The sequence below is a fragment of the Rana temporaria genome, chromosome 12, assembly GCF_905171775.1.
Source record: "Rana temporaria chromosome 12, aRanTem1.1, whole genome shotgun sequence".
Lineage (NCBI taxonomy): Eukaryota > Metazoa > Chordata > Amphibia > Anura > Ranidae > Rana > Rana temporaria.
In genome coordinates, this window is record NC_053500.1 from 10,892,266 (window position 1) to 10,912,804 (window position 20,539).

Sequence of the window (20,539 nt, forward strand, 5' to 3'; positions counted from 1 at the left end):
ACCTGGTACCTGCCTATTGGCTCCCGCTGTGCGTAGTTATAGCGGGAGCAAGCCCCCTACCCGGAAGTGTCGGATCACGTGTATATATATATATTTTGCCACCCTGTAGCAGTAAAAATGCTATAGGGTGGACATAAAGTGGTTAAACCATCGAGTTCTGTCAAGTAGGGGAGCCGAAATCCAGCCAGTCATTGCTGGACCCGTCCGAGATTCGATCAGTGTATGGCTAGCTTAGGGAATGCTTACAAACATTTGCCCTCTGTGTCCCGGAATAAACGATCACACATGGACTTATTTTATATGGTGGAATATAACTTCATTTTATGGAAGTTCAAAGCATCTCTTCCCCTCTTGCTTTAAAACATCTGTCTCTGTACATGGTGTGCGGCTTTGAGAAATTTGTTTAAAAACGCCTCATTAATTCCCAATATATCTCTCCTATGGAACTGATAAGGCCTCTGGATGGAAAGCTCATGGTGGCCACCACCATGTTCTTCAATCTTTACATTCCTCCATCTCCATCCTGATCTCTGGCAGGCTGTATATCATTGTCCCTCTGAAGATTGTCCTGTCACTGCTAACTGCCTGAAGACAGAAATCATCCAACTGACCACACACTCTGCAATCTCACCACTTACCGTATATTGAGCATTGTCAGGCAGTGCCGGGGCAAGGTCATCTATTGCTCAAGGCAAAGATAATGAAATCCCCCCCCCCACAAACATAAATTCCCTTTGCAAGCCAATATTCTCCCCAAATAAAAATGAAAATATTCCCCCTCCTCCTAGCTAAAATCAGTACCATTTTATACACAACTACTGTAAGACTTCTGTTATGTATTATCAGAGCTTTTTTTCTCAGAAAATAGGTGCAGGAACTCAACCACGACCCCGTTCAGATTTCACAAACAGTAGAAGGGTCTTAAAGGGTCATTAAATACCAGGATTACATTACATACAGAGTGCAGAGTCCAGGGGGGTTACACACAGAGTGCAGAGCTGTCACTTATAAACACAGAAACCAGACTTGTGTTTACAAGTGATTGTGGTGAGCAGGCACCAAAGGGTCTGAGCCAGAGGTGGTGGAACCGAGTTCCCCCAAGTTCCCCCTGAAAAAAAGCCCTGAGTATTATCCCCTCTCAGTACACGTATCCCCATTGGAAGACTTCCCCTTCTTCTCTTGTAAAAACTTGGGATTTCGATTTTTCGTTCAAAACTAACCCACGCCATCCAAAACTAACCCACTCCATCCAAAACCAACCCACTCTATCCAAAACGAACCCACTCCATCCAAAACTAACCCACTCCATCCAAAACTAACCCACTCCATCCAAAACCAACCCACTCTATCCAAAACTAACCCACTCCATCCAAAACTATCCAACTCCATACAAAAACCCCACTCCATCCAAAACTATCCAACTCCATCCAAAAACCCCACTCCATCAAAAACTATCCAACTACACCCAAAAAACCCACTCCATCCAAAACTAACCCACTCCATCCAAAACTAACCCACTCCATCCAAAACCAACCCACTCTATCCAAAACTAACCCACTCCATCCAAAACTATCCAACTCCATACAAAAACCCCACTCCATCCAAAACTATCCAACTCCATCCAAAAACCCCACTCCATCAAAAACTATCCAACTACACCCAAAAAACCCACTCCATCCAAAACTAACCCACTCCATCCAAAACTATGCAACACCATCCAAAAACCCCACTCCATCCAAAACTATGCAACTCCATCCAAAAACCCCACTCCATCCTAAACTAACCCACTCCATCCAAAACTATGCAACTCCATCCAAAAACCCCACTCCATCCAAAACTAACCCACTCCATCCAAAAACCCCACTTCATCCAAAACTAAGCCACTCCATCCAAAACTATGCAACTCCATCCAAAAACCCCACTCCATCCTAAACTAACCCACTCCATCCAAAACTATTCAACTCTATCCAAAACTAACCCACTCCATCCAAAGCTATTCAACTCTATCCAAAACTAACCCACTCCATCCAAAAACCCCACTTAGTCCAAAACTATCCAGCGCCATCCAAAATCCCCACACTGTCCAAACTATCCAACTCCATCTAAAAATCCCACTCCATCCAAAACTAACCCACTCCATCCAAAACTATCCAACTCCATCTAAAAATCCCACTCCATCCAAAACTATCCAACTCACCCAAAAACCCCACTTCGTCCAAAACTATCCAACGCCATCCAAAAAACCCACACCGTCCAAAACTATCCAACGCCATCCAAAAAAAAACCACTCCATCAAAAACTATCCAACGCCATCCAAAAAACCCACACCGTCCAAAACTATCCAACTCCATCCAAAAAAAAACTCTTCATCCAAAACTATCCAACTTAATCCAAAAACCTCACTCCATCCAAAACTATCCAATTCCATCGAAAATTATGCAACACCATCCAAAACTATCCAATCCTATCCAAAAAACCCACTCCATCCAAAACTATCCAATCCTATCCAAAAAACCCACTCCATCCAAAACTATCCAACTTCATCCAAAGACCCACTCCATGCAAAACTATCCAATCCTATCCAAAAACACCACTCCATCCAAAACTATCCAACTCAGTCCAAAATCCACACTAAATTAAAAAAATCTATTTGCCTTTAGAGAAAATGTCCGTAAATGTCATGCTCCCTTCAGACTGGGGAGCTGTGGCTGGGGGGTTGTCAGACCCCTGTGGAGTGACCACTGTTACCCCACAGAGAGCCAGGATCCTTCTCAGCAGCATGCTGGCCGGAGATAGGCTTTTCTACTCTTACAAACACCAGCTATAAGACTTTTGTTTTGATGCACCTGGAATGTATTTAGCTGATTTAAAATGGAAGTTCAGTTGGGAGATCGTTCGGATCGGATCACTGGGTGATGTTGATCTTGTCAGTTTTTGACTCAAAACCACCCCGGCGGAACTCATGAAATCCTCAGGCTGTTTCACAGATTGATATCCACGTGCCTTTAAGTGGTAGATTTTTTCTATGCAATTACTATCTCCAGCCTTGACATCCAGCTGTGCCCCCGTGTAATCTGTGACCTGTGTTGTGATTGGCATGCACATAACGGGAATGTTTTTGGCACATTTTGCAGCGAGTACCTTGAAGAACATCAAACCCAGCTGGATTTCCTGACCGGCCAGCAGAAGGCCATGAAACGCAACTCCAGGCTGGTAAGACTGAAATCTTTCCTGTCGTGAGTAGAACTGGCTCTCTGCCTGCCACGAGCGGGATGTCCATTCTCCACTTCCAGTGTCCCGCAGTAATCACCTCTCAGCCAATCAGACTGCTATGTGTCCAGACCTTTTCATTTGTTAATTAGTTTTCCTGTATTCTAATTAAAAGGGGATTTCCAGAATAACTGTAAGTCCGATGTTATATAGAAAGTCCCAAATAATCCTGTCTTTTTCTCTGTCTGTGTTTCATTGGGGGAGATTTCCCTTCACTTCCTGTCTTGGAAGTAAAGTAAGGGGACACATGTGTTCCAATGACAACTATAACATTCTGGATTCCCCATCACTTTCTGTCCCCAGGGCAATTAGGGTGCCTCTCCCCAGTGGGGACACAGACAGCAATATAAACCCATGTAACTCTTCTGCTGATCGTTGGAAAGTTTTTCAACGTGTCTCTTTGATTGACTTTTATTGACTGGGGAGACTACATACTGGTCAAAATTTGGCAGTTCCCTGCAGGACCGGCGGAATTTTGATCAAGTTATGGATATTTTTAAACTGTTGGCTAGTGTAAAAGTGACCTCTTCGATTGATGGTCAATGTTGAAGTGACCCTTTAAATTAGTGGTCAGTGTAGAATTGACCCCTTTGGTTGATGGACAATGTAAAAGTGGCCCCTTACATGGGTAGTCAATGTAGGAGTGACCCCTTACATGGGTAGTCAATGTAGGAGTGACCCCCTACATTGGTGATAAGTGTAGAATTGACCTTTTACATTGGGGGTCAGTGGAGAAGTGACCTCTTACACAAGGGGGTCATTGAAGAAGTGACCCCTTAGGTGTGTAAAGGTGACACCTTATTTTGGTGGTCCGTATAGAAGTGACCCTTTACATTTGTGGTCAATGTAGGAGTGACCCCTTACATGGGTTATCAATGTAGGAGTGACCCCTTACATGGGTTATCAATGTAGGAGTGACCCCCTACATTGGTGATAAGTGTAGAATTGACCTTTTACATTGGGGGTCAGTGTAAATGTGACTTTTTACATTAGTGGTCCGTTTAGAAACGACCTCTTAGATAGGTGGTCAGTGAAGAAGTGGCCCTTACACTGAGGTTCATTGTAGAAGTGACCCCTTACATTGGTGGTAAGTGGAAAAGTGACCTGTTACACAAGGGGGTCATTGAAGAAGTGACCCCTTAGGTGTGTAAAGGTGACACCTTATTTTGGTGGTCAGTGTAGAAGTGACCCCTTAGATAGGTAGTCAGTGTATGAGTGCCCCTCTTACATTGGTGATCAGTGTAGAATTGACCCTTTACATTGGGGGTCAGTGTAGAAGTGACTTGTTACATTGGTGGTCCATTTAGAAACTACCTCTTAATAGGGTGGTCAGTGGAGGAGCGGCCCTTACACTGAGGGTCATTGTAGAAATTACCCCTTACATTGGTGGTCAGTGGAGAAGTTACCTCTTACACAACGGAGAAGTGACCCCTTCGATGTGTAAAGGTGACACCTTATTTTTGTGGTCAGTATAGAAGTGACCCTTTACATTGGCGGTCAATGTAGGAGTGACCCCTTACATGGGTAGTCAATGTAGGAGTGGCCCCTTAGATTGATAAAAAGTGTAGATCTGACCTTTTTAAATTGGGGGTCAGTGTAGAAGTGACTTCTTACATTGGTGGTCCATTTAGAAACAACCTCTTAGATGGGTGGTCAGTGGAGAAGTGGCCCTTACACTGAGGGTCATTGTAGAAGTGACCCCCCACATTGATGGTCAGTGGAGAAGTGACCTCTTACACAACGGGGTCATTGAAGAAGTGATCTCCTAAGGTGTGTAAAGGTGGTGGTCAGTATAGAAGTGACCATTGACATTGTCGGTCAGTGTAGAAGTGACCCCTTAGATGGGTAGTCAATGTAGGAGTGGCCCCTTACATTGGTGATCAGTGTAGAATTAACCCTTTACATTGGGGGTCAGTGTAGAAACGACATCTTGGTCAGTTAAGAAGTGACCCTTACACTGGGGATCATTGTAGAAGTGACCCCCTACATTAGTGGTCAGTGGAGAAGTGACCTCTTACACTGGGGGCCATTGAAGAAGTGACCCCTTAGATGTGTGGTCATTGTACTGTAGAAGTGTCCTCTAACACTGGGGGTCATTGTAGAAGTGACCCCTTAGATGTGTGGTCATTGTAAAGTAGAAGTGTCCTCTTACACTGGGGGTCATTGTAGAAATGACCCCTTAGATGTGTGGTCATTGTACAGTAGGAGTGTCCTCTTACACTGGGGATCATTGTAGAAGTGACCCCTTAGATGTGTGGTCATTGTACTGTAGAGGTGATCTCTTACACAGGGGGTCATTGTAGAAGTGACCCCTTAGATGTGTGGTCATTGTACAGTAGGAGTGTCCTCTTACACTGGGGATCATTGTAGAAGTGACCCCTTAGATGTGTGGTCATTGTACAGTAGAAGTGACCTCTTACACAGGGGGTCATTGTAGAAGTGACCCCCTACATTGGTGGTCAGTGGAGAAGTGACCTCTTACACAAGGGGGCCATTGGAGAAGTGACCCCTTAGATGTGTGGTCATTGTACTGTAGAAGTGACCTCTTACACTGGGGGGTCATTGTAGAAGTGACCCCCTACATTGGTGGTCAGTGGAGAAGTGGCCTCTTACACAAGGGGGCCATTGAAGAAGTGACCCCTTAGATGTGTGGTCATTGTACTTTAGAAGTGTCCTCTTACATTGGGGGTCATTGTAGAAGTGACCCCCTACATTGGTGGTCAGTGGAGAAGTGAGTGCTTACAATTGGGGTTAGTGAAGGTAGCAGATCAATCTGCCACTTCTTTCTTCTCGAAGAACACCTATCAATCTCTGGAAGCACCCCCAGATTCCTGGGAACCCTGGCTAAGAAGAGCTGCATTATAGATTTCTATGGAGTTTGTGTGGTCAGACATTGATCCCCTAAATATTCCAAATCACACAAGGAAAGGGGTTCCAATGTTGTTTGTAGGGGGCTCTGCAGGGACACGGGGAAATCATAGGTGTTCATGGTATTTTGTATGTATTCTTCCTCATAGATCACACTGACTTTACCTCTCTTTTATTGCAGGGTTATATTTATGATCTGGATAAAGTAAGTGTCACCTTCTCTAGTTTACCTTGCCTTCTCCATTTATGTTTGAACTCCTGGTTCTATTAATTTACTTTTTTTTTTTTTTTTTTAAAGGAAATTCGATTAAATGAAAGACACATCCGGAAGCTGGAATTCCACATAAGTAAAGTAAGTGATTTCATGATCTCTACATATACCCGTTCTGCCCCAAGGAAAAAAATCTTTTTGCACCAGGTAAGTATAGGAATCTAGGAAGTTGGTGCTTTATGTCTCCTGCTGCGGTGTGGTCACTTGTTCCTAGGGGGTCTGGCTGTCTTGTCCAGAAGGCCTGGGTCATTGCTGTGCATGGGTTACAGGTCCTCTTTAGTAAGGCAGACAGGCGTGTCAATCTGGATCCAGAGACATGGTCGTTGTCACATCTGGAGGACAGATGTCATTTTCTCTCGCTCACACATTCTTTACATACATGTGCCGTGACTAATGGATTCCTGTCACACATTTCTTCCATTTTGTTAAATAGCTGCGGTCAGCAGAGTGGCGGGAGCTGTCAGGAGTCGGTGTGCTGAGTGCTATAATGTCATATGATGTATGAGCTGAAAGAGCCAATCACATCTTTTCTTTACTTCTCTAAGCTGTAAAAGAAAGTGACATTTGTGTGGCTGCAGATCTCACCCTATGTGAGGAGAGGAAGGAGGCCACTCCATAAACTGGAGGCTGTCGGGTTGTGTACCTTGCAACTGGATACAGTCTACTCATGCTTCCATCAACTGGAGGCCTTCTAATCATATGCCCTGCACTTGGAGGCCATCTAATTGCATTCCCTCCAACTTTAGGCTTTTGAATTATGTTCCCATCAACTGGAAGCAGTCTACTCATGTTCCCATCAGCTGGAGGGCATCTAATTGTATGCCCTGCAACGTGAGGCTGTCTAATTGCCCTCCAACAAGAGACCGTCATGTTGTGTTCCTTGCAACTGGAGGCGGTCCACTCATGTTCCCATCAACTGGTGGGCTTCTAATTGTATTTCCTGCAACTGAAGGCCCATCTGATCATGTTCCCTCCAACTGGAGGCCATTTGGTCATGTTACCCCAAACTGGAGGCTGTCTGATTGTGTTTCCTCCAACGGGAGGCCACCCTGTTATGTTATCTCCAACAGGAGGGTTTCTAATCATAATTCCCTGCAACTGGAGGCTGTCCAATCGTGTTTCGTTCAACTGGAGACCTATCTGATCCTGTTGCCCTCAACTGGAGGCCATCTAATTGTGTTTTCTCCAACTGGAGGCCACCCTGTTGTGTTTCCCTCGACTATAGGCTGTCTGATCATGTTCCCTCCAACTGAACTGATGTTCCTTCCATCTAGAGCCCTGTTTGATTATGTTCCCTCCAACTGGAGGTTGTCTAATTGGGTTGCCCCTTATCTGGAGATCAGCTGATTGTGTTTCCTCCAACTGGAGGCCACCCTGTTATACTACACCGGACTGCAGCCTGTCTGATTGTGTTCCCACCAATTGATGGCCGTCCGATCATGTTTCTTCCAACTAGATCCCTGTTTGATCATGTTCCCTCCAACTAGAGGTTGTCTAATTGTGTTTCCTCCAACTGGAGGCCACCCTGTTGTACTACCCCGGACTGCAGCCTGTCTGATTGTGTTCCCTCCAATTGATGGGCGTCCGATCATGTTTCTTCCAACTAGATCCCTGTTTGATCATGTTCCCTCCAACTAGAGGTTGTCTAATTGTGTTTCCTCCTAACTGGAGGCCAGCTGATTGTGCGACTTTCCATTGGAAGATTTCCCCTCGCTTCCAGTTTGAGTTACATCTCTAAAATATTTGATTTTCCATTACTTTCTGTCCTGAAGACAATGGTCACTAGGACACATCGGAACGGCAAATCGCTCGTCAGAAACATCCCTGACGGGGATTCCACACTTCTGACCGTTTCTTTAGCTATGCGTTAAATATATGGACATGTAAGAATTATCCTTTAGTATGATATTTTACATGAAGATATAACATTTAGCTTAATAGCAGTCAACATGATGCAGAAATTTACAAGCATGTTGTAAAGCTTTGATGGATGCCAATCGATCATCCATGAAGATTGCGACCCCCCCCCAATCTCTTCATTTGGCTGGCCTTGAATCTGAACCATCGCCAGCCCAGATTTAATTGTTTCCAGCTAGTGGAAGTTTAACGCCAAAAGCCGTTCAGCTTCAGCTGTGACCCTGTAACCTTACTTAAGTTATACACAAGCTGATACACAGCGTCCTTCTGTTACGCAGCGATAAATCGCAGCATTCATAGAGTCCTACTTATTGGCAGAATATTTTTAGAACTTGGCCGCTTCTCCTTAAGAACCATTGACAAGACCTAAGAATGGTTCCTCGTCGCTGGTCACAGGCGAATTGAGGCCCATGGTCTCCCAGTGACCTCCGTTGCATGGGATGCTGTCTCCTCGAATCCAGTTATCAACATGAAATGTTACAAACCGATCGGCCGGTTTCCCTCTCTTGATTCGTCTTCTGTCATTCGGGAGAAATCCTTGCTGGCTATTTGCCTGGGTGGAATTTGTAGCATTTTCAGGAAATGGCTCCATCCTCAGCCTGTAATTTGAAGGTCGTCAGTAAGATAATGACCCCTCAACCGCATTCCTGAGCTCCAGAAATGGCCATCAGAAGGTTCATTGTTCCAAATGACAAGTTCTGAGGATGCTGAACAGAGACGAGGGAAATATTCTCACATTACGGCATGCTGTAATCACAGAGAGATGACTTAAAGTGGATCTGTCATCTAATATATGTCTCATGGTACATGCATCATGATGCAATTTAAGACTTGCAGGTAGGGTTGTCCCGATACCACTTTTTTGAGACCGAGTACAAGTACTGATACTTTTTTACAAGTACTCGCCGATACCGAATACCGATACTTTTTTTTTAATGTCATGTGACAGTGGCGTTTTTTTTTTTTTTTTTTTTTGGGGGGGGGGGGGGGGTAGTGGTTTGTCAGTGTGTTTTTTTTTTTACTATTATTATTATTTACATTTTATTTTTTAAATTATTTATTGCAATTTTTTTTCTCTTTTTTTAATCAGACCTGTTGGGGGGGAATTGGTGAGATATCAGGGGTCCTAACAGACCTCTGACATCTCCCCTTTAAGACAGAGAAAGGGACTAAGGACACAGATTCCCCAGTCCCTTTCTCTGCAGCCTCAGCTGAAATGAATAGAGAGAAGCTCTATTAAACAACACAGGTTACGATGCTCAGTTATATGAATGGACAGAGTCAGTGATCACTGACTCTGTCCATTCGGAAAAGGTAGGAGCCGGCTCCTACCTCCGCTCTCCATCCTGACAAATTGAGGGGGGGAGGGCGGCACGGAGGGGGGAGAAGACGGCACGGGGGGAGAGCGGGACTGAGTGGAACAAAACAGCACGGGGGGAGAGCGGCACGGAGGGGGACAAGACAGCAGGGGGGGAGAGCGGTACAGAGGGGGACAAGACAGCACGGGGGGAGAGCGGCACAGAGGGGGACAAGACAGCACGGGGGGAGAGCGGCACGGAGGGGGAGAAGACAGCACAGGGGGAGAGCGGCACGGAGGGGGAGAAGACAGCACAGGGGAGGGGGAGCGGCATGGAGGGGGACAAGACAGCAGGGGGGGAGAGCGGCACAGAGGGGGACAAGACAGCACGGGGGGGGAGAGTGGCACAGAGGGGGACAAGACAGCACGGGGGGAGAGTTGCATGGAGGGGGACAAGACAGCACGGGGGGAGAGCGGCATGGAGGGGGACAAGAGAGCACGGGGGGAGAGCGGCATGGAGGGGGACAAGACAGCAGAGGGGGAGAGCGGCACAGAGGGGGACAAGACAGCACGGGGGGGTGTGGCACAGAGGGGGACAAGACAGCACGGGGGAGAGCGGCACAGAGGGGGACAAGACAGCATGGGGGGAGAGCGGCACGGAGGGGGAGAGCGGCACAGAGGGGGAGCGGCACGAAGAGGGAGAAGACAGCATGGGGGGAGAAGACAGCACGGGGGGAGAAGACAGCACGGGGGGAGAAGACAGCACAGAGAAGACTTGTAACTCCCCCCCACCACCCGATACTTGACTGCCCAGGTATCGGGTGAAGCATCGGAGCATTTCAGCCGAGTACAAGTACTCAGGAAATGCTCGGTATCGGTACCGATACCGATACTAGTATCGGTACCGATACAGATACTAGTATCGGTACAGATACTAGTATCGGTATCGGGACATCCCTACTTGCAGGTCCTTATTACTTCTCAGAGAGTTCATAGTATTCCGACTGACAACATCTTCATCCGCTTTGCCCTCCAGAAAGACAGCACCATATTTTTTCACTTCCTAGACTGCGATTCTGGCTCAGAGATGATCATACAAATCCTGGTTCTTGTGGAGTTCATAGTTGTTTTCACAAATCTTTGACACCGATCAGTCACTGCTGCAGCCTCTCATTTTGTGACCTGCTAAAAAGTTACAATATACAGTCTGATCACTGGTATTGGGGAGACTAAGCAAATGCTTCCTCCTGCCTGCAGCGGACCGATGACCAGGGCCGGTGCTACCACCAGGCAAACTAGGCAGCCGCTGTTCCTACTCTCTTCAGCAAGCAACTCAAGTCTCAGCATCAGCAGGCAGCCGCCTAGGGTGTCAAAAATCCTTGCACCAGCCCTGCTGATGACATCATCTAGTTATGTTAAAATCTTGCATCTGGTCACCTTCCAGGACTGGCTGCACTGGCTACCTTCTTAAACAAGCCCATCTTGTTCATGACTCTGCCCACTTCATCCAGAATCCCTCCCCAGTAATCCTAAAGAGAGAGAAAATCGAGGTCGTTACCCCATTGTGTGTGTCTGGTACATGACTCTACAACCCCAGATGAGTCACAACAGAATTGTAGATTTCCCTCTGGACCCCGGATCTGAACCACATTCCACAATAGTTTAGACGTCAGGCTGCCAGGAATTGGGAAACTTTTTGTCCTGAAGCCTAAAAGAGAATAAGAGTTTGTTTCCCATCGGGGATTATCTCCGTGTTATTTGTGTGCGAACATTCAGTAAACACGAGAAATATTAGATTGTTACGTCAAATGTTTTTTGAATGCCGATAGGACAGCGTTCTGAACTGTGAAAACTTAAAGCGGAGGTACATCCGGATTTTTATTTATTTTTAAAAGCCAGCCGCTACAAATCCTATACCCACTGACTTTTAATAAATGGACACTTACCTGTCCAGGGATCCCGACATGTCGGCACCCGAAGCCGATCCGTCCATCGGCTCCGGGTGCAAGAGCCGGCCTCTTCACTAAGGAAAAGCCTTGCCGTTACCTACTGCGCATGTGCAAGTCGTGCTGCGCTTTCTGAATGGTCCCGCTGTCACCTGGGACCTGTGTGTCTCCCAGAAGGCAGCAGGAGGAAGGAGGAGGGGCCGGAAATTGCATCGATCGCCGCACAGCGATTGAGGCAAACTTACCTGAAAGTGGGAGCAGGTACCTGGTTTTGACAGCTATCCCTCCCCAAAAGGTGCCAAATGTGGCAGCGGAGGTGGGGAGGAAGCAAACAAGCAAGGCTTCTCCTTTTGGGTGGAGCTCTACTTTAATCACCACTGGGGTTTTTAATTTTTTGTTAAACGAATGAAAAGAGGATATAAAAAAGTTTGTTCTAAAATGTTGTAAATAAGTAATTTTTCTTCACTGATGGCCACTGGTCAGGCTGCACTGATGTACACTGAGGCTGCACTGATAGGCACTGGTGAGGCTGCACTGATGGGCACTGGTGAGGCTGCACTGATGGGCACTGGTGAGGCTGCACTGATGGGCACTGGTGAGGCTGCACTGATGTACACTGATGAGGAGGCACTGCTGGGGCTGCACTTCGGCTATGGCTCGGTAATAAAGTGGTTAAATTGATAATGTTGAAGTCCAGCAACTATACTAACTACCTTACAGAAGTAAGATGTTCATACTTACATATTCTCAAGCGTTCTGGTCCAGTCACTGGCTGTCTTCATTCAGGAAAGGAAGGGGCCAGTATATATGACATATTTACAGGTCTCCTCCCTGAAACTGACCCCCCTGTGTGCCCACAGCAGCTGCCGTTGGGAGAGGAGAGGAGGGAAGCCTGCAGCGCTGCAGAGAAGGGGGGCACACAGCAGGTGTGTGGGAGGGGTCACAGATCCATGTACCAATCCCCCTGCAGTGCAGCTGGAGGGAGAAAGAAGAGTAGAAGTCGGGAGCACTGAGAGGGATCCACAAGAGTCACAAATATCAGCTATAAGGCAGTACAGCCGGCCCTCCTGCTCCGCAGATCCCTTTTGATGGGGCCAGATACAGGAGGGCCGGCTGTACTGCCTTATCAGCGGCCCTGTCTGTGAGCTCTGCTCATTGCTGATCCTTCCTTCACCGGTCTCCATGGTTTGTGTGTCTTTCAGATTGAGGAGCTGTACGAGACGTACTGCGTCCAGTGGAAGCTGCGAGTCGGAGCCAGTAACATGAAGCACGCCTTTTCTCTGTCCCCTACCACAAAGGCATCGCGGGAAAGTCTCATCGAACTGTACAGGAACTTCCAGGAGTGCACAGAGGTGGGTCACAAGACTATTTGATGCTCACATTCATGACATTAAACCTGCAGAATTCAATGGGAGGACACCTCTGCATTAAACTGGCAAGCTTTATAGAAAAGAAAGCCAAGCAATCACTAGTCTTCTGAGACAGGTTTGCAAGACTTTATTTAAGTAGATGGAATCCCAATCATTAAAATCTGATATTCTAAACTTTAACACATCTTTTTATTATAAAAGTGCTTTTCAATCATGTTAAAGTTGGGCCAATTAGAAATCACCCCCTGCAGTGTGGGCACAGCCCCAATAGTTCACTATAGTTCACTATTCCCCCAACTGATTGGGCACCATTCTTCCCACTAAAACCAATGATGGGGCACCATTCTTCCCACTAAAACCAATGATGGGGCACCATTCTTCCCACTAAAACCAATGATGGGGCGCTATTCCCCCCCACTGACACCAATGAGAGGGCACCATTCCTCCTACTAACACCAATGATGGGATACCATTCCTCCCACTGACACCATTGATGGGGCACCATTCCTCCCACTGACAGCAATGATGGGGCACCATTCCTCCCACTGACACCAATGATGGGACACTATTCCTCCCTCTGACACCAGTGATGGGGCACCATTCCTCCCACTGACACCAAGGATGGGACACTATTCCTCCCTCTGACACCAGTAATGGGGCACCATTGCTCCCACAGACATCAATGATGGGGCACTAATTCCTCCCACAGACACCAATGATGGGGCACTAATTCCTCCCACAGACACCAATAATGGGACATCACTCCTCCCACTAAAACTACTAAATGAGCATTGTTTATTCCCACTGATGCCAGGACATTTTCTAATCTCATGGGCCACAGTCTGACCCCCCCCCCCCTCCCCCAAAACCTGAAGGACAGTTAGGTGGCACTTTGTTTGAAGAGTTTGGAGACCCTTGCCCTATACAAAAAAAGCAATTGGCCTTTTGCATTGTGGGCACAGCCCCCCCTGCAGAGGATATATTTTATTTGCCCAGAGTTGGGAGTTATTTCTGTATCTTTCAATAAAATAGGCACTTCCTGTTATGAGGTGACAACTGTGTCATCCTGTCACCACCCCTGGTAGATACTACAAGCATCCGTGTCACTGTCGCCAAATCCGTCCAGAGCAACGATGTGGAGCAGACGCTACATGTAGGCAGAAAGTGGCTGAAAGAGGCTGCAGGAGATCAGCAGCAGTGATAAAGGATGGAAACATTGAGAATTTTAGGAAAAAAAACATTAAAGCAAGCAGAAGATCCAAAACTCCAATTTGCAAATAAATTTCAAGGGGAAGATTGGAGAAATAGGCTCCACCCACCCCATCCCCCGTCCTCTGCTAATCCTAACTTATTAAATCCTTGTCCTTCCTGAAAGTGCCTAATAAAAACTCCCCCGTTAGGCAGCCAGCCAGCAGACGGGACCTGATTAAAAAATTGCTTCCTACTTTTTATTACAAACTTAGAAAGAGGTTTTAATTAGGTCCCTTTTCTGCAGAACACCATCTGTTAGTGTTAGGCATTTCCTGTGGATTGCACCTCCCTCTCTTACTTGCCATTTCTATTTATTGATATTTTTGCCATTAACACATGAACTTCGTAAGCTGCTTACATCTCCGACAATAAGAGCCCATTTTCACCACTGTGGTACGTTGGCGCACGCGCATTAATTCATTTGAGTAATTTCAGCATTTCCAAAAAACTACGTTTTTCCAACTTCATCATTAAAAACGATGTTGCCCACACACCATCGTTTTTAGAAAAACGATGAACAAAGCGCGGTGACGTACAACACGTACGAAGGCAATCTAAAGGAGAAGTTCTATTCGCCTTTGGGCTGCTTTTAGCTGATTCCGTGTTAGTAAAAGACGATTCGCGCTTTTCTGTCTGTTACAGTGTGTTGAATGTGCTTACTCCATTACAAATGGTAGTTTTACCTGAACGAGCGCTCCCGTCTCATAACTCGCTTCTGGGCATGCGCGGTTTTAAAACGTCGTTTTTGCCCCCACACGATCATTTTTTACAACCCGAAAAACATTTTTTTTTAAAACAACGTTAAAAAATGCAGCATGTTAAAAAAAAAAATTATTTCGTTTTTCAGAAGCCGAAAAACAATTTGAAGCCCACACACGATCATTTTAAATGGCGTTTTTAAAAACGTCTGTTTTTTTCATGTCGAAAAATGATCGTGTGTATGCGGAATTAGGCTCGGTTCACACTCTTGCGTCTTGGGATCCGACTTGTGAGTCCCTGGATCACGTGCCGTGTGAAATGCCATGTTAGTCAATGAGAGCTTAAAGGGGTTGTAAAGGTACCTGTTTTTTCACCTTAAAGCGGAGTTCCACCCAAAATTGGAACTTCCGCTTAACCCACTCCTCGCCCCCTTACATGCCACATTTGGCATGTAATTTTTTTTGGGGGGGGGGAGTGGGGGCTTCAGGAGAAGGGGACTTCCTGTCCCACTTCCTCCTTCCACCGAGGGGCTGCTAAGGCGATACGTCATATCGCCTTTTGGCAGCCCTCCCTGTAGGCGATCGCCTGGGACACATGACAGGTCCCAGGCGATCGCCTGTCCAATCAAACAGGGCCGCGCGCGCATGCGCAGTGCCTCTCGCGCATGCGCAGTGGGTGCCCGGCCGTGAAGCCGAAAACTGTCTCGGCCGGGTGCCCACAGTGACAATGAAGACGCCGGCTGGGGGGGGGGAGAGGAGCTGACCCCCGGCCGGCGCGTCGCTGGAACGCTGGAGCAGGTAAGTGTCAGTTTATTAAAAGCCAGCAGCTACACTTTTTGTAGCTGCTGACTTTTAATAAACTTAAAAAATGGGTGGAAAACCCCTTTAATGCATTCTCGGCATTAGCGCCCCCGTTTACTTACCTGACCCTTCGAAAGTCCCACGCCGTGAACACGTAGGCTTCTCGGCTCATTCATTCGTTGATTGAAAGCAGCCATTGGCTAGCGCTGCTGTCAATCATATCCAATGACGTGGCACGCCGGGTGATACAGGGAGGCCCTTTAGCCACCGGCAGTATCACAGGAGCACGCCCGCAAGAACTTTCCACCATGCAAGTTTTTTTATTTTAGAGTGCATGTAATCAGCACAGGGCCAATCTGCACTGTCCAAACAGAGGGTAGTGGGTCCTGCAGCCTCATAGGACAGTCAGAGTAGAATGAAAACTCCTCCTACAAGCTTTAATCAGACACTGATAGAAGTCACAAGACTGCTCCAACTGCTGATGAGAAAAGGTATTTAGCAGTTTATATTTACTGAAACTATTGCATTTCCATGTCCTGTGTGCTGTGGGAGACCAGATATAGTGAATGCAGAGTCCTGGGTTTAGTAACACTTTAAGCAGCAAAGCCCATGTGGACTGTGCACGGTCTGTTCTGTAGGTCTATATACATAATTTCTACACACACATACCAAATACAAATCATCTGGGGGCAGATACGTCCTTGGGGTGTTGAGGTCTTTTCTGATGCTATATATGTGTTTATTTTTTTCCTCTAGGACATGTGTACAATCGAAGGAGCACTGGAAATGCATCTGGGGGAATTTCAAATTAAGATGAAAGGTAATTTTGTACCCTGAGTGAAATCTCATAAATACATACATTAGATTAGATAATCCTTCTATTTTTATAGTCTTGAGTCTCCTGTTATATCATTTGTGCACCACACCTAAATACGACCATTTTTTTTTGCTATGCCCGACCTCTTCTAATAGTTAATGCAAGCGCCTCTACAGACCACTAAGGGGAAGAGGTGTTTTGCGTGTATCTTTCGAGTTACTTTGTGGTAAAACAAGGAAGCAGAAGTCCCTGTAGTATTATAATTTGCTTTTACTAAACAAGAATGCAGCACATACAAACTACTCACAATTGTAGGAAAACGACACAAGCCATACACAGTATAATAAATATGCATACAACACACATGCACAAGCTACCTAACCTTCCCAGCAAATGAGCATTGACAGTGGTCTGTATGCGATAGGCATACACTAAAAAGTTACTTGGCTTCGGTTATAGTGCAGCTTTATTGTCATCCCCAGGTGAAGACCGTTCTTTGGTCTTGTTAAGTCCCCTCTGGCACACACCTCCCTTGGTGTTATGGAGCATCCTTCCTTCTTAGTTCTTCTTCTTGTTATGGAATCTTTGCTTCTTCCAGACTCCCCGCCCTGTGTTCAGCACATGGCTGTGTTATCTTCTTTTATGCCTTCCCCTTGTTTCCGGCCAACATCACTTACTGTTTTCCTAACCTTTACAAACCAGGTATACAACTTAATTAGCATTTGAAAAGAGGAAGCCCTGCCCTTCTAGATGGTAGCTCCCCGTCACTTGTGCCAGCGGGAGGAGTAGCGCCCCGCCACTGGGGCCAGCGGGAGGAGTAGCGCCCCGCCACTGGGGCCAGCGGGAGGAGTAGCACCCGTCACTGGTGCCAGCGGGAGAAGTAGCCCCCCGTCACTGGTGCCAGCGGGAGAAGTAGCCTCCCGTCACTGGTGCCAGCGGGAGAAGTAGCCCCCCGTCACTGGTGCCAGCGGGAGGAGTAGTGCCCCGTCACTGGTGTCAGTGGGCCTCATTGTTGGTGTCATTGGGAGGAAATAGTGCCCAAGGGCCGGATAAAAGCAAGCAAAGGGCAGCAGTTTGGAGAACACTGCTTTAGAACTAAAAGTGGATTTAGATAAATTTTAGATACAGTCAATTTTATTTAATTATACTTTAATGGTTTATCTTTTAAGATAGACTCCGCCTCTCCTGGTCTTGAGAGCAAGTTTTACACTTTATAACTATCTAATGTTGTATTTCTAATGGGCAGACAGTGTTTTACATGTGACTAATTATTGCTTGCAAATGATCGTTTCCCTATATCATAATAGAAAGGCTCAATGGAGATAAAAACACAAACGTATTTTTGCATCCTGATTTACTACCAGTATTAAATAACTGACAATCGTCTAGTAGTTTTGCGAGTGATTAATGACCTTTCCAATGATTTAAGCTTTAAAAAAAAAGGCGGCTGTATATTTGGAAATGTGTTGAAATGAACCGGAGACTGATCATAAAAATCTTCAGAGTGTTTAACTGTCTTTCTCTTGTGTAGGTCTGGTGGGTTACGCCCGGCTTTGCCCCGGAGATCACTACGAGGTACAGTAACCATATTTCTTTCCCATCCAGGGACCATACACCGTGCCCTGGTTCATAAACCATGGAATACTGACATCATTTTCCCAGAATCCTCTGCAGTGTTTACTGGAACCCATGAACCGGGCAAGCGGTATGCCAAGCCCAAGAGATCGTGGAGAATCCTGGCTGCAGATGAATAGTCATATATTCAGAGAGGAGTTACTGTATGTCTTCTGACTTGATAAATGTTATTAGGGAGTGACGTGTAGCTCGGGGAGTATGAACGCTGTCCGTCAATTCCCTGAACTACTAAAGGAGGGTTTTACTACCAGCTACGGCGGACATGAAGCTCGCCAAGTCTGGCACACGGCTCCGGTAAACTCTGAGATTCGGGAACTGAGAAGTGAAGTGGTGAAGGATTCCAATGGAAGACAGGCCAAGCTCGTTTTCTCGGGATAACTTTAGATCCAAACCAATAAGTCACCTGACTACTTTACTACAGTTAGTGATTCTAAACTTTTTTCTAGGACAATAAGTTTATTGCAGCGGACAGAAATTGCACTTAGTGCTCTGGAATGAGACAAGTACACACTATAGAGGGATATACTTTTTCCATATTTCATGTTCTGAGGTTTACAATCAATATAAAGCTTCCCTGTTTGTTCTCTGCACTCAGTACGACCAATTATAAGCATCTCTGCGACCAATAGCAGGAAATGATCTTATGATCCAGTGACACCTGACCCCCATACCAGTCACAGCTGATCCCCATACCAGTGTCAGCTGACCCCCATACCAGTGTCGGCTGACCCCCCATACCAGTGCTGGCTGATTCCCCATACCAGTGCCGGCTGATCCCCGTACAAGTGTCAGCTGACCCCCGTACCAGTGTTGGCTGACCCCCGTACCAGTGTTGGCTGACCCCCGTACCAGTGTTGGCTGACCCCCGTACCAGTGTTGGCTGACCCCCGTACCAGTGTTGGCTAAACCCCGTACCAGTGTCAGCTGACAACGTACCAGAGTCAACTGACCCCGTACCAGTGTCAGCTGACCCCCGTACCAGTGTCAGCTGACTCCCGTACCAGTGTCAGCTGACCCCCGTACCAGTGACAGCTGACCCCCGTACCAGTGACAGCTGACCCCCTTACCAGTGACAGCTGACCCCCATACAAGTCACAGCTACCAGTGACCGCTGACCCCCCCATCCCAGTGACAGCTGACCCCCCATACCGGTGACAGCTGACCCCATCCCAGTGACAGTTGACCCCCCCATCCCAGTGAACTCTGACCCTTATACCAGTGACAGCTGACCCCATACCAGTGACAGCTGATCACATAACATTGTGGACTCCAGCTTCACTCACATTACATTACTCAGGCTTATATGTGTGGTATCCGTTCCGCTTCCCTCGTATAACTCCGCTATCTTTGTCTCGTAGGTGTTAATACGACTCGGCCGCCAGAGGTGGAGGTTAAAAGGCAAAATCGAAACAGACGACAGCCAAATGTGGGATGAAGAGGAGAGGATATTTATACCCAATCTCTGTGAGAACTTTGAAATCAAGGTAAGATGTGCGTGCTGCACTACAAAGCTCAGCATGTCACTTCCTGTTAAAGCTGACTGTGCAGTCACGTTGGCTCTGATTTCTCGGATTCATTTGTACACTGACAGTTTATTACACATCATATGTCCCTCTCTCCTCAATCTCTCCCTATGGATCTCAGCTATGGCCATTTTCCAATCACTTCCAACCAAGAAGCAGGATGGACTTCTTTTTGTGCTTTAAAAATTATAATAATATCATTTGTATATATTTTTTTTATATTTTTAGAGTGTTAAATGATCTCTCATAATTCTGATTGCAGTTTGAATCAAAAACAAACAAATCAAGTGGTGTTTGGCACTCTTAAAATAAATAATTTGCAAGATAAGGTCCATTCTGAGCACGTCTCAAAAAATCACTGCAAGGTTGATAAGTGGTAAATAGTGGACGGTAGGAAGTGCTGGAGACATCAAGTATTTATTTTAATTGGCAGAAAAAAAACCTTCTGTTATATGTCAATGTCTGTTGGGCGTTGCTGTAGGTATGCACCGATACCATTTTTTTACAAGTACCGATGCCGACGTAAGTGCAAATGTGCGCCGGCGTATGTGTGCGGCAGACCCACAAACCAACATGCGCCTAAAAACAGGCTACACCCCGCCGACAAAGCCTGCACACACATATGGGCTGGGCGCATGGTGCTGCTCCCATTGATTAGCCATTCAAACATGCAAATGAGGAAAATACGCCGATTCACAAACGTGCGTGTGCCCGGCGCATGCTACGTGAGATGCGCGTAAGTTGTACGTCCGGCATAAAGTTATTCCCCATAAATGAGGTGCAACCCGGCAACAGACATGCACAGGTCTGCACCAGGGAACACAAGCCGGCGTATTGTGCGTTGGACGTGTGTCTGGCTGGGCGTTCATTATGTT

General features: G+C 46.5%; 1 protein-coding gene across 1 annotated transcript in view; it reads left to right on the forward strand.

Annotated features, from left to right (window-relative positions):
- Positions 1–20,539, forward strand: part of RIPOR3 (RIPOR family member 3) — a 148,433-nt gene that overhangs the window by 76,380 nt on the left and 51,514 nt on the right. Inside the window, exons 4-10 of the mRNA XM_040331312.1 lie at positions 3,135–3,213; positions 6,320–6,343; positions 6,437–6,490; positions 12,772–12,921; positions 16,446–16,509; positions 18,038–18,081; positions 19,500–19,625. Coding sequence (XP_040187246.1) covers positions 3,135–3,213; positions 6,320–6,343; positions 6,437–6,490; positions 12,772–12,921; positions 16,446–16,509; positions 18,038–18,081; positions 19,500–19,625 — 541 coding nt within the window. The remainder of the gene's footprint in view (positions 1–3,134; positions 3,214–6,319; positions 6,344–6,436; positions 6,491–12,771; positions 12,922–16,445; positions 16,510–18,037; positions 18,082–19,499; positions 19,626–20,539) is intronic.